General features: G+C 42.2%; 1 protein-coding gene across 3 annotated transcripts in view; it reads right to left on the bottom strand.

The window, feature by feature from the left end:
* DCAF5 (DDB1 and CUL4 associated factor 5) overlaps window positions 1-14,198 on the bottom strand; it is a 110,109-nt gene that overhangs the window by 16,069 nt on the left and 79,842 nt on the right. For all 3 annotated transcript variants that reach the window (XM_075532317.1, XM_075532316.1, XM_075532315.1), the window contains exon 7: window positions 12,074-12,140. In XM_075532317.1, coding sequence (XP_075388432.1) covers window positions 12,074-12,140 — 67 coding nt within the window. The remainder of the gene's footprint in view (window positions 1-12,073; window positions 12,141-14,198) is intronic.

Genomic DNA, 14,198 nt, shown 5'->3' with positions numbered 1-14,198 from the left:
GGGCTGAGGCCAAAGGCTTGAGTGGCTGAGAGGCACGGTTTACTGTATCCTGGCCATTTGTGATCCTACCTCGAAACTTGTTATACCTTCCCTAATAAGCCCCATATTTATGAGTACTCTATTATCTGTGAATTCTGTGTAGCACTGCAATGGATCATCAAACCTAGTGTGCCGTGGGAAGGATGGTTAGTATCAGAATAGGGTAAAGAAGCTTGGTGGGTAGAGGCATGTCTCACCTCTGCCTCAGAGGATCAGCCTTGGGCTGGTGGCTGGCTATCCTTCTCCCCCTTGTCAAGTCAGGTGCCAATCTTACAATGCTTAATCCCCTTTCTACATATGAGCTGCCTTTAGGGGGTTGAGGGGGAAGGAGGGGGTGGCTAAATATGGATGGAGGCCAGCGCACAATTTTGAAATCTTTCTGGCAGCTATCAAACAGGATGGGGTTTGAGTGTGGCAGTACTATCTTGGGCACACTCTGAGGTACGAACACAGGGAGTTACATCCCATCCCATCACTAACACTGCACAGGCCATGAGACTGGCTCTGCCTTTTTGACTCTTGCAGACTCAGAATCAGGGGCACAGTGCCTCATTATCGAGCAAACATTCCTCAAACTGATGTGTTTGAGGAGAGGGCCATTTAAAAATACCACTGAAGGAGGACAGATAGAGAGAGGGTCTCATGCCTTAAAAATCAGCTGTCATAGAAGTAAAATTCATCGGCCACATCAGTGTTTCCATCATGGTTACTGGAAATACCATTCCAGTAGCTCTCAGATCGAAAGAGTAATTGAAGGGTATCACTGCCTGAAAATTCAGACCATGGAAAAACTGTTTCTCTGGCTCGTGCATGCACTGTGACCTCATCTGGTTTCTCTTCTTGGCAGCAAATTCAATCTAGTCCCTTTCTCCTTCCTCCCACCCAAATCAGTAGCTAGGAAAGCTGAAGAAGAGAAGGAAATCAACAAAGCTGAGAGACTGATGGTAAAAACAGGTACAGGAAGAATGACTGCTGCCATTGTTTAAGGTAACCAAGGCCCTACCCACAGAATCATGGTAATGGCAGGGTTATAGAGAGACTCTCTCTGGTTTCTTTTCTGGTGCCCAGGTTTCCAAAGAGTGAATACAGCGGCTACTGAACAGTTTGATACAATGGCTTCTCGAGAATAAATGATTAGTCCTGGAGATCCGTGTAAAACAGGCAGTTTCCACTTTTCATCCAAAATGTTTAAAGTCCAGATGCCAGTATCAGTAAGGACCTGGGATTGCATAGCCATCGTCACCCAGCTAGGATGCCAGCCCAAAGTAGGACCAAGCTGGAAGGAGTTAGGCAAGGAATGTGTTTTTCCAATAACAACACAGCCCACATAATCTCTCTGTGAAGCAGTCAAGAGTCCTAGCTAAGGCTGTGCCCTATGGTTGTCTGGCTGAATCAAGAACTCATCACTAATAAGGGGTCCCCATCACTAAAGGAGTACGGACTCGGCAAAACGCTCATCTGTGTGCTGTCCTTGTTTAGATCACTCATCTGCCCATAGAAACAAGGCATTACGATTGAGATCAGGGAGTTATCATTCAGAGAGTTTCAAAGTGAGAGGAGTTCGGATCACTAGACACTTTCTCAAATAGACACGCACACGGAACTGTGCTTGTTTGTGCATGTGTGCGCACACATACCCATATACCCACTTCTACTTGTCTTATTCCTTTAAAAACACAATTATGAGTACAAACCAACAGTCATGGCTCTGGGCCATCTGTTCAAACAGACTGGAGTACATTTCCATCACAAGTAGAGGGCAAAGTTCCCATATATCATTCTTGGACTCATTTGCTTCTTTAAGGGACGACTGGATCCCAGGACTCAAGAGAAAACACTTTTCTCAGAATCCCTTTCTAAACGGGAGTGAAATGTCTTGATATGGCTCTTCTATCTAGTCTTAGTTACTCACACCAATTGATTGAGCAGGACTATGCAAATAGGGTGTATGTAACACTAACAGAGAGAGGACCAGTCAGTTTGCCCTACACCGCCCCCCCCCCCCCCCCCACACACAGACTTTAAGGATGAGCTGTCTTTGAAACAGCAGCAGCAGAGAGAAACCTGAGGACCTTGGAAGAGAACCACGATCTCTGTGTGAAGTGGCAGAGGCTGCCGAGACCGGATGGACCTGTGGCACAGAGGCAGCGCTTGGACTATGTATGGGGCACCTTCTCATCTGGCCTGAGGCTGTGAAACTGTAGACAGGTGGGCTGGCTTCTTGACCCAAGGAAGCAAACACCAAGGAACCATGGGCCTGAGACACTCAGGACCAAGATTGGCTGAGGAGAGACGTTGCTTTGGGCCAACGACTGTCTCATTCCTGCTTGCTGATCCTGACTTGTAACCTATTAACTTCCCCCAAAAAAACCCTTAACTGTGAGTATTGTCTGTGAGTTGTGTGTGAGGAATGACTGGTGTCAGAATAAAGAAAGATGGAAAGAGGCATGTCTGACCCCAGCCTCCTGACAACAAGGAAGCCAGCGAAGGTCAAACATGGAACTCCACTGCATTTATGATAACGCAGGCTACAACGGGAGGAAAGGCAGAGTGGGGATCAACTACTATGATACATAGACTTGGCAGAGGATACCTGTATATGTGCATTTAATTTTGTGCAAATATATCCATGAATGTGGTAGAGCATAGAAGGGGCAAATTATGAAAGCTTCTTACACCAACCAAACAACTTGAAGGAATAAGTCACTGGGCTTGGGGGCATTCAGGACCACAGCCCTCAGGATAGTAAAGTTAATTTGAAAAACAAAGGCAACATTCTAATTCCTAACTTGGTGAGCAGTAAATAACGTCTTACAAACTTGCAGTCTCTCCCAGCGCAGAGACAAGAAGAGTGATGACGAATTAAAGTCATGCAGACACAATCTGTCCAATGCACTAAAAGATCATGCAAACAGCAAGTCTCTACAACCCCAAGACCAAAAGAACTAGATAGTGCCTGGCTTCCACCACCAACTTCTCTGAAAAAGCTGGTACAGTGAGGGGATTGCAATGGATGAGTTGAAACTCAATGTATATGAATTGTTGAATGAAAACAATGATCTGCTCTGTAAACCCTCACCTAATTCAGAATAAAATGTTAGGAAAAGAAAGACCTTTCTAAAATGCCATCGCCAAATGCTCCCAGACAACACAAGAAGTGGATAGGTCCTTATTTCCCTCTCTCCTTGCCCACCAGCTCCTTTCCCCAAGAGTCAGCCTGGTGAAGTTTATCCCTTCAGGAGTCTGAAGGGGAAGAGCCTATTCCTTTCTTTGGCTAATCTAAACTCACTGCCACTGAGTCAATTCTGACTCACAGAGAATCTATAAGGCAGGACAGAACTGCTCTTGTGAGTTTCTGAGACAGTTAAAGTCGTCACAAGAGTAGAAAACCTCATCTTTCTCCTGTGGTGTAACTGGTTTTGAACTGCTGACCTTGTGGTTAGCGGCCCAATGCAAAACCCTCTACACCACATATAAAAGAGGTATACAAATGACCTTTTAGCAATTCCACAAGACTGACTCAACAGTTCCAAGGTCTCTCAGTTTCAAACCACAAAGAGAAGTACAGCCCAGTATACTGGCAATCCAGGAGCACAGTGGCGCCTCCTGGGGACCACAGAAGCATTTAAGAGTTGAGAAGAGACATATAGGGAGAGCCAGGGCTGTCAGTAAAACTAAAAGAATTTCATGGGCAGCGAGGCTTAATGGCACACAAAAAAGTCAAGATGCTGAATTCTTCTTTCATCATCTGTACTTGGGAAGTGTTTGCAACCAACTACTTGTAGCCAATTAAAAACAGCTGTTCTTCTAATTGCATGGGAGGAAAAGGCAGATAGAGAATGAATGTAAATCTAGCAAAGGAAGAGAGACAAAGCGTGTACACATATGCAAGCCCATGAAAACATGTTTCCAGCTGTTTGCAGCCTACTACATCCGCCTACTGACAGTGGGGGTGATACAATGACTTGGCAGTGAAACTGCGTATTTTCCCTCCATTCAAGGGAAAATGTGTCATACAAATTCCTCCCTTTTGAACTGCTGATGCATCAAGAGCAGCCGTTGGGCAAGGGCAACACCACCAGCCATTTGAGAGGGCACTAAAGGAGGATAACCATTTCTTGGCCTCAAAGTAGTTTTTTAAAGGAAAATTAATGTTTAATGAGAAATAACCATCACTGTGCATCTATCACATCTTCCATCACAATAGCCTTAGGCAGGTTGGTACTATGGTTGTTACCAATAACAACATTTGACAGATGAAGAAACTTAAGTTTGGTAAGGTTGCAATACAGTGAACGGCTTAATATGGCTTTTAACCACAGCCTAGGTTACTCCCACCAAACAACCTGTTTTCCTAATGGGTCTTAAATAAGACGGGGGAAGATACTGATTGGATTCTATGATTCAGTTGTGAATGACTGTTAACAAGTTCAATGTGATTGGCATCTGGCAAGGTATAAAATAAGTCACTTCAAAAGCAGGAGGAGGGATTTCACTATCACCAAGAGTGAAGAGTGGAGTGTGTCCTGTATACACTGAGATCCCTGAGCACTGCACACCCTTGATCCAGGAGGCAGCTTTGACATCATAGGAACGGCAGAGGAGGAGCAACAGCTGGGACAGGAGCCAGCGCATGAGACAAAATGGTGGACCTCCCAGGCCATGAGCAGGAAAAGCTGAGTGCTTTGGGGTAGGAGGCTGACTGTGAAGTGTGGTGCTGGGCATTTAATTGAGGGAGCCGGGTTTGCTGACTCACAGAGCTGGAGCTGAGTGCCTTCAGGAGGAGGCTCATGGTGGAGCTAAAAGAGCTTTGTAACATTGCAGGAGCAGAGCAGAGGCCAGGCCAAGAAGTTGAGAGCCAGAGAGGCCTTGTCTGTGGGCATAGAAGAGGAGACTGGTCTGACTGAACAACTAACTGTATCCTGAGCATTTCTCACCTGAATTGTAACCGGTGAACTCACTTGAGAAGTCCTGCAATCAGAAGCATCATCTGTGAGTCCTATGTAGTCATTTCAGTGAATTACAGAACACAGACACAGAAGTAGTGTTATGGAGGGACGGCTGGTGTCAAAACAGGTAGAAAGGAATGAAGGGTGGTGGCAGGTCTGACCTCTCCCTTGCGGCAATCAGGTTGGGGAGCTCGGAGGAAATCCACGTTTCTTCAAAAGTGACCTTTTCCACAGCCTTACACCAGTGGTTCTCAACCTTCCTAACGCTGAGACCCTTTAATACAGTTCCTCATGTTGTGGTGACCTCCCAACCATAAAATTATTTTTGTTGCTACACCATAACTGTCATTTTGCTACTGTTATGAATCGGGCGACCCCTGTAAAAGGGTCGTTTCACCCCCACAAAGGGGTCGCGACCCACAGGTTGAGAAGCGCTGTCTTAAACCAAGGAAATTCATGTTCTAGAAATTTAAACCCAGGCCAAATCTATTACTTTATGTAAGACCTTCCTGTAGAGGCTTATCTGAGCAAAAGTAATGCTATCTGTGAGTATGCTAAAGTCCTTTCTAACAATAATTGGGGAAAAGAGAAGGTGAAGATATGAATTTTTTAATTTTTTAAGATATGAATATTTTTAAGAGACACCACCTCCTCCACACTTTGCCACATCTTTTACTGACATACCTTTGTTACTAGGGAAAAAAGCTGCTTGGCAAATTATGTATCTCTACTGTTCATACTTGCATAATAATAACATCTTACATTTAAAAGCACATCATTTTCTGAATGTTCCAAGACTGTTAAATCATCCAGTAATAAGTACATTGGAACTTTTTTACAGAAGAAACTGAGGCTCAGACAATTAACACACTTTCTCCCTATTGACAGATGAGGCTGTCATGTGAAATCGGCATTATGAGAAAATGGAGGATGACTAACTACATCATTACACAACTGCCAAACTATTGAGAATCATGGCCTAACCAAGTTGAAACATAACTTAACCATCAAAGCCAGCGTTACTCTCATCTCTCACTGTGGCATTTCTTATTACTAAACATACATCTTAACATTAAAAATAGCAGATTTTGTGTTACTATCATAAATGTCAAGTGTTGGATAACAAGATTGTAGGCAAGTGAGAAAGAGATGTAACACATCACATGTCTATAATCAATTAGTGATCAGTTAGTTAGTAACAGCTTAGGCTTGAATGCAGATATAATTTTAAGTTCACTTCCACAACCTCATTAGCTCTCTATGTGCCTTGATACATGTATTTTATCCTCAGAAGTAGCACATAAAAGCAGGTAGTCTTCCCACCTACTTTAGAGATATAAAACATTCTTATTAAGGGGATTTAAAAACAACAATAAATAAATAACAGACATTTTCTTTGCCAGAGCAAAATTTCCAATTCTTTTCCTAGTTTTTAAAGAGGTCTTAGAAATGAGTTACTGACATCAACTTAAAAACCGGGCCTGGTCTTGCCATGTATCACGTTTTACTGTGGACATATTGTATATCTTGAAATCCCCTTTCAGCAAGCTAAGGAGACCTATATGAATTATTAGGCCACTTCTGAAGTTAGCTGTTTAAATAGTAAATACGTTTTCATCTTTTTGAAGTTTGGGTAGCAGAAGTTTCCCCACGGCATTCAGGACAGCTCTCCACTTTGTGCTCTCAGCATTTGGTGGCGCACAGAGCAAGGTATTCAATAGATATTGGTGGTTTGTGATCTCAATCAAGTGTTGGACATCCAACGCCAAGCCAGCTTCCCCTTATGAGTCTGCCTGAGTCTCTAGCACTCAACAGACACTCACAAAGAGAGAGGGCACATTCTTCCTCTTTCCATAACTGTCTTTGTTAAAGAGGCAAGTAGGCTAGACTAGGATTTTTCCCAACAGGTTTTTCTTTCAGGATTCTTAGAAGCCAAAGGCTACATCCAGTCTGTGAATGCTTTGTTGGACTAGTTGATCATTTTCTAAAAATATGAATTGTCAACATGTAAAAAGAGAGATTACACAAAAATGGGAGATGCCAGGCCCACGTAAATCCAGGCTGAAGGGTCGAACTGAAAGAAGGATGAACTGCAGGTCTGTGTGAGAAGGAGTTGTGCCAGGAACCCCCGCCCCATTCTGGCCCTGCCTCACTTACGTAGAAGCAAGCGTTGTGGGGCGGGGGGTGGGTTTGCCAGTTGGGACACCAGGCATAGCTGGGGATTGGATTAAACAAAATCCTGTCTCCAGCTATGTGAGCCTCCCAGTCCCACTCCCTTGCTGGCCTTCCATAACCGTCATTTAACCACCAGATAAAACACCTCTCCAGTTGGAGAGTGAGGATTCTGCTTTCAGGAAACTGCCTCGTTTCTGTAGCAAAGGCTAATTTCTTTTACAAAACTGTAAAAGAAACACCCAAAATGGAAAGTTTAAAAAATAAGATGAACATGTCTAGGGTACGTGTTTCTTTAAGTAAGCTTTAATACTATCAGTTAATCTTGGAACTATGTATTAATTTTACACCAAGTACTTATCATAGATACTCGAGTATAAGCCGACCCAAATATCAGCCAAAGCACCTAATTTTACCACAAAACTGCATTAAAAATGTGCTGAAAAACTAGGCTTATAGTTGAGTATATACGGTATTTATTTTTTTAATTAAAACTTAATTATTTCTTGATACAAAGCTCTTTCCTACAAAAATGGGTGTCACTGGATTTGTTTCTCTAGTCAACCCAGCCTGACAGAGGGAGAAAACACAGGTGACGAGAAAAGCACAGAAAGAAAAAAGTAAAGATAGAAGGAAGCAAAGGAAAGAATAAGGTGGGTTCTGCCAAAATAGTGACTGGAAGATCAAAGCTTCAAATAAACCAACCCCAGAAAACTCACTGGCAGCCAGTCAAATCAAACTCATAGCGGCCCAAAATAGTGTTTCCAAGGCTGTACATCTTTGAGGCTTGCTGTATAGACTGTATAGACAGATGATGTAATGCTGAAGGTTGATCCAGAAAAAACAAACCTCTCAACTGCCAGCTATGGACTCCAACCAGAGGGAGAATCATAAGGTCCTCTCTTATATACACAAAACCACACAAGTAAAGGATGGGAACCCAGGACCAATCACAGTACACGTAGAAACACAAAGGCGTCAAAGCTAACTCTAAGAATAAAATTAGATCCTAAGTGTGTTTGATCTCCAGAAAAGTTGCCGGCTCCCGGGTGTACTTTCTGAAACACACTGTAGCACAATTAAGCCCGTGGTTTCCTCTGGCCCAGTCAGGCTACATTTACTGAATTGTTTAGTTAATCCTTTAACAGAGGTTGGCACAAATTTAGAGAGAAACTAGTATGGCCAAGTTTCTTTGAGGAACTGCTATATAAACTGGGGATACAACCTCTGCAGAATACCTATAGGGAGGCAAGAGAGCCATCTTCAAATGACTAAAAAAGTTATTAACAGGGAGGAGGACAGGCCTGTTCTTAGAAAGCCACCACTCTAGGGACTGCAGGAAACAGAGCAGGGCTTAATCTAAGGAAGAGTTTTCCAATGGCTGGAACGATCCTAAGGCCACAGAAACTTATAAAGGCAGACATCCTAGCCTGGGTTTAAGTTAGTCCTCTAGAAAAGTGTGGGGGAAGGAAAAGGGCAAAGAGTGGAGTTGAGTGCATAAGGGCTTCTGGGTAGCTACAAATATGCCATTTCTTTATTAATGTGACCCGCCAAGTCTGGGAATGTCAGTATTTTTCTCTTGGACTTGAATTATTAATACAATTATCATTAGAAGAAGTAGCTGTGGTGGCACAATGGTTACACTTTGGGATGCAATTCACAAGATCAGCAGCTCAAAACCACCACCTACTCTGTAGGAGAAAGATGGTGCTGTTCTACTCTCTGTAAAGAGTTCCAGTCTTGAAAACCCACAGGGGCAGTTCTACGTGGTCCTATAGGGTCGCCATGAGTTGCTATCGACTTGATGGCAGTGTGTTCGACTCAGTATCATTAGAACAATTGATCAAAACAAGAAATAAACTTTAACTTTTTAGAACTACCTTAAATACTCAAATATAAGCCAACCCGAGTATAAGCCGAGGTACCTAATTATTACCTGGGAAACCAGAAAAACTGATTAACTCGAGTAGAAGCCTAGGGTGGGAAATGCAGTATATGAATTAACACAGAGACCAGAGGGGAGAGAGGGAGCGCAGCCACAGACACATCCTTACCAGTTCAGCTGTCAGCGTAAGTGAATCACTATGGGTGCTTCTGCGAATTGGAGCCATCCACGTCATAGGACGGCTCTGATTGGTTAGATGTGAGTAAACAAACATTCAAAGCCCTGCAGTGTCAGCGGGGCTTTGAATGAACAGCAGAGGAACGGCAATCACCCATGAGATGTTACACCTCACTGGGGTACCACTGACCCGTGTATAAGCCAAACCCCAGTTTTTCAGCACGTTTTTTTGTGCTGAAAAACTTGGCTTATACACAAGTATATATGGTACCTATTATATATAAAAATAAACAATTCATTTTAAGAGTATCCTTTAAGATAAGAGAAGAATCAAGTTTTGGTCTTTTGATTAAAGGAAGCTTCAGATTTTTTGGTACCCTGGGGTTTTTAAACAAACCATACTCAGGTTTAAAAGGTCAGAAATTTATCTCTACCTCGAGGTCTCTCACCTCCAACCCCCTCTCACATTTCGGGGGTGGAGCAGGGTGGGGAAAAAGAATATGGCTGCCTTTATAAGACTATCAACTTTATGAAAGAGTATGTATGGAAAAGCTGAGTATGCATTTCCTAGTTTTAATATTGCAAACCTAAATCATATACCACGGGAGAGATGGCACAACTGCTTACCAAGAAGTTGGCCTTACAAAAGGTCTTCTAAACAACACAAATTGCCACACACTAGACTAAGTCAGTACAGAAATCAGTAGAGAGATGACAAAACAAAAATCAGCAACCCTATTACTAATTCTTTTTTAACCCTTCCCTCTTTATTCAAATGTGAAAGATCCCAGAGAACAATCTCGGGATTATCTGCTGTTTCAAAAGTTACATTGACTTGAGTTTCTGTTTTTAGTGATGGGAAATTGTGCACAATTATGGGGGATAGTCGCACAACCACCACTTATCTGTCAGTTTGTCCTTCTGTGGAATTTTTTTCTGTTGTGCACAGGGTTTCATTCTATTGTGTATGGGGGGTCACTATGGGTTGGGGCCAACTCAATGGCACCTAAAACAAGTTGCACAACATGATTGACGTAACTGATCAATAAAACAGTAACTAAAAAATGTTAAACTGGTAAGTGTTGTGCTCTATATATCTATTTACAATCATGATAATAATTTAAAAACCAGCAGACTGATTAAAACCTTGGTTTTAATACTTTAATACTTGGTTAAAACCTTCTTAAAATTAGGCAAAAGATACAATTAAACCTCAAAATGATTTCTGCAGTCTATCAATCTAGCACTTACGGGGAGCGGGGAACCTAGAAAGCAGTGTCTGAATGCAGAAGCTGCAGCCGGGACTGATCATCACTATGTTCAGATAGACTGCTGCTGCGCCAGCTGGTGTGTTAACTTTGATTCCAAGGTAAATGGCTGCTCTCAAGCTTTCCCAATTCCAAACGGAGAAAGAGGTTTTTTGTAACTTATTTAGTAACCAGACCACCAAACCCCAACCACAAGATACAGGCACAGAAAGTGGAAAGGCACATGTTTGGTAATAATGTTAATTCAGCCACAGGTAGAACCAACAACCCCCCTAAACTCTGAGCACTAGATACAGTTTGTATAAGCCCTTGTCACACTCCTCTATAACTTTCCTTAGCGGCCGTTTTCCAGCTTGATGCCAAGTTTCACTGGGAACAGATGGCTGTATTGAGCTGTCTGGATGCAAAAATTAGACATTTTTCTACCAGCAGGTAGCAAACCAATGGAATACCCAGCTGAAGCATAAGAGGGCATGATTATTACAAAGAATGAGGAATGGGCCTGCTGTGTCTGTAGGCTCTGATAACACCGAACTACATTTATGGGAAGCTGCAAGTTTTTAATGGAATACATCCCGGGCAAATGCAGAAATATGTCTTAATAAGTGCTTTGTGATCTTTGTTGTTGTTAGCTGTTATCGCATCAGTTCTGACTCATAGCAACCCTGCGTACAGCAAAATACTACCCAATTCTGTGCCATCTTCACAAGCACTGCTATGTTTGAGCCCAGTGTTGAAGCCACTGTGTCAATCCATTGTGTTGAGGGGCATCCCCATTATTACTGAACCTCCCTGTGTAAAGCATGATGCTGCTGGTGGTGCTCTCAAGTAACTGGTGATGTTAGACTGTTAACCATAAGATCAACAGTTCAAACCCACTAGCCATTCCACAGGGTAACTAGATGAGGCTATCTGCTTCCATAGAGAATCACAGCCTTGGAAACCCTATCGAGGGCCACAATGCATCACAATCTATTGGATGACAATGGGATTTGTTGTGGTTGCTCTTCATAACATATTCAAAGTACATGAAAAAAGTCTCACATTCTCACTTCTAAGTATCATTCTGGGTGTACGTCTTCCAAGACTGATTTGTTTGTTCTTTTGGAGTCCATTATACATTCAATATTCTTTATCAGTACTATAATTGAATGATATCACTTCTCTAGTCTTGAATTCATTGTCCAGCTCCTGCGTGCATATGAGGCCACTGAAAATACCAAGCGCACCTTAGTCCTCAAACTGACATATTTGCTTTTTAACACATTAAAGAGGTCTTTTGTCAATTAACATACAGACACTGATCGGGACCGCAGAGGTCTTGGACAGAATGGAAAGAAAATGTGGAACAAAATTCAAAATCACAAAGATCAGCTAGAGATTAGTGAGATCCCATACAACAATGGCCTTTCTTCTCTCTCTCTCTCTCTCTCTCCTCTCTCTCTCTCGCTCTCACACACACACACAAACTAACATACAAAATAAACAAACAAACTCACTGCTACATCAAGGCAATTTCAACTCTATGGCCCTTAGACACCCTTTAAATCTGGCACTGAACCTGGGTTATAGGGCATACACACCTGCTTCTGGATCTGCAGGAATTTTCCACATGTACAGGTTGAAGTCATCAGAGCCTGATAGGATGTACTGTTTGGATAAAAAAAAATACTTATAAACACACATATCTATAAAGATGAAAATCTGATAAATAAGATCAATGGATTATCTATTCAGAAGGCACCACATAGGAAGTATATCTTTAAAACTACCTGCAAATCAAAAGACTTTGTTGGCTACTAAGAGGAATTAGAGGAGAAGGCGCAGAAGGGTTGAGCCCATGATGGACTTTTTAGGATATCACTACTGAGCTCACTGGCATGGGGCCAGTGTGTACAGGTATAAAAAGGACCAGACTCCACTGTCAGATTCCATTTCTGTAAGCTAAAAAAAACTTTGAGAAGCATCTGTAATCCAAGGGAGGGAGATGATTTACAGGGCTCTCAATCCCTTATAAAAATGATGTCTTAGTATTTCAGAGGATCTTATGGCTAGAGATGGTTTACAGATATATGGTCATAGGATATTCTGCCCGAATTTAACGAGTAAGAGCAAACATTTTGATCCAGAATAGTAATTGTTCTCACTTGCAACTCATGTTAAAACCTTGATCTATTTACAGGTCTTTCTTTCTTCTTAAAAATTTTTTCTTTTAATTAATTTATTCTTTTACGGGTCATTGGTTTTCTTTTCTTTTCTTTTTTTTTGTCATCGCTGTGTTCTCATCCATCGCCTATCTTGCTATGGCTTGATTTTTAGTGCATATTATTATCTCTATAGATCTATCTAGATAAGATAGGCTGGATAAATAGTCTGGAGAAAACAACGGGACCTGGTTCTGGGGGGCATGGGAGAAGGGGATGGGGGGATAAGGCGGTGGTGCTGACCAACCCAGAGACAGGGGAGCAACAGTGATCCAAAATCTGTGGCAAGGAGGGTGTGAGAGGCCTGGTAGGGATTCAACAAGGGCAATGTCACTGAGAGAAATTACTAAAACCCAAATGAAGGCTGAGCATGATAGTGGCACAAGAGAAAAGTAAAATGAAATAGAGGAAAGAACTAGGTGACAAATACTGGCATGTACATATGTAAATTATTTATATAAGAGGGTGGGGAAATAGATCTACGTGCATACATTTGTAGGTTTAGTATTAAGGCAGCAGATGGACATTGGGCCTCCACTCAAGTACTTACTCAATGTAAGAACATGTTGTTCTATTAAATTGGCATTCCATGATGTACACCTTCCCAACATAATTGCTGAAGAAAAATATGTGCATAAGCAAATGTGGTGAAGAAAGCTGATGGTGCCCGGCTATCGAAAGTTAGAGTATCTGGGGTCTTAAAGGCTTGAAGATAAACAAGTAATCATCTAGCTCAGAAGCAACAAAGCCCACATGGAAAAAGCACACCAGCCTGTGTTACCACGAGCTGTCGAAGGGATCAGGTATCAAGCATCAAAGAACAAAAAATCATATCATTGTAAATGAGGGTGGGTGCAGAGTGGAGACTCAAAGCCCATTGGTAGGCAACTGAACACCCCCTTACTGAAGGGTTGTGGGGAGAAGATGAGCCAGTCAGGGTGCAGACAGGGTAGCAATGATGAAACATATAACTTTCCTATAGTTCTTAAATGCTTCCTCCCAATTCTACCTTTTAAATCTGGCTAGACCAGAGGATGTACATTGGTACAGATAGCAAATGGAAAACACAGGGAATCCAGGACAGATGACCCCCCCTCCAGGACCAGTGGTGAGAGTGGCGATACCTGGAGGGTGGAGGGAATGTAGGGTGGAAAGGGGGAACTGATTACAAGAATCTACATATAGCCTCCTCCCTCGGGGATGGACAGCAGAGAAGAGGGGGAGACATCAGACAGTGTAACATGACATAATAATAATAATTTACAAATTATGAAGGGTTAATGAGGGAGGAGGGAGTAGGGAGGGAGGGGGAAAATGAGCCGATATTAAGGGCTCAAGTAGAAGGCAAATGTTTTGAGAATGATGATGGCAACAAATGTACATATGTGCTTGATAGAATGGATGTATGTATGGATTGTTATAAGAACTGTATGAGCCCCCAATAAATTTTTTAAAATAACTGTATTTTTTAAAATAACTGTAAAGAAAAAAGAAGTGGAAATTC

The sequence above is a fragment of the Tenrec ecaudatus genome, chromosome 14, assembly GCF_050624435.1.
Source record: "Tenrec ecaudatus isolate mTenEca1 chromosome 14, mTenEca1.hap1, whole genome shotgun sequence".
Classification (NCBI taxonomy): domain Eukaryota; kingdom Metazoa; phylum Chordata; class Mammalia; order Afrosoricida; family Tenrecidae; genus Tenrec; species Tenrec ecaudatus.
Note: the sequence above shows the minus strand (reverse complement) of the source record. Positions and strands in the feature narration are given on the sequence as shown.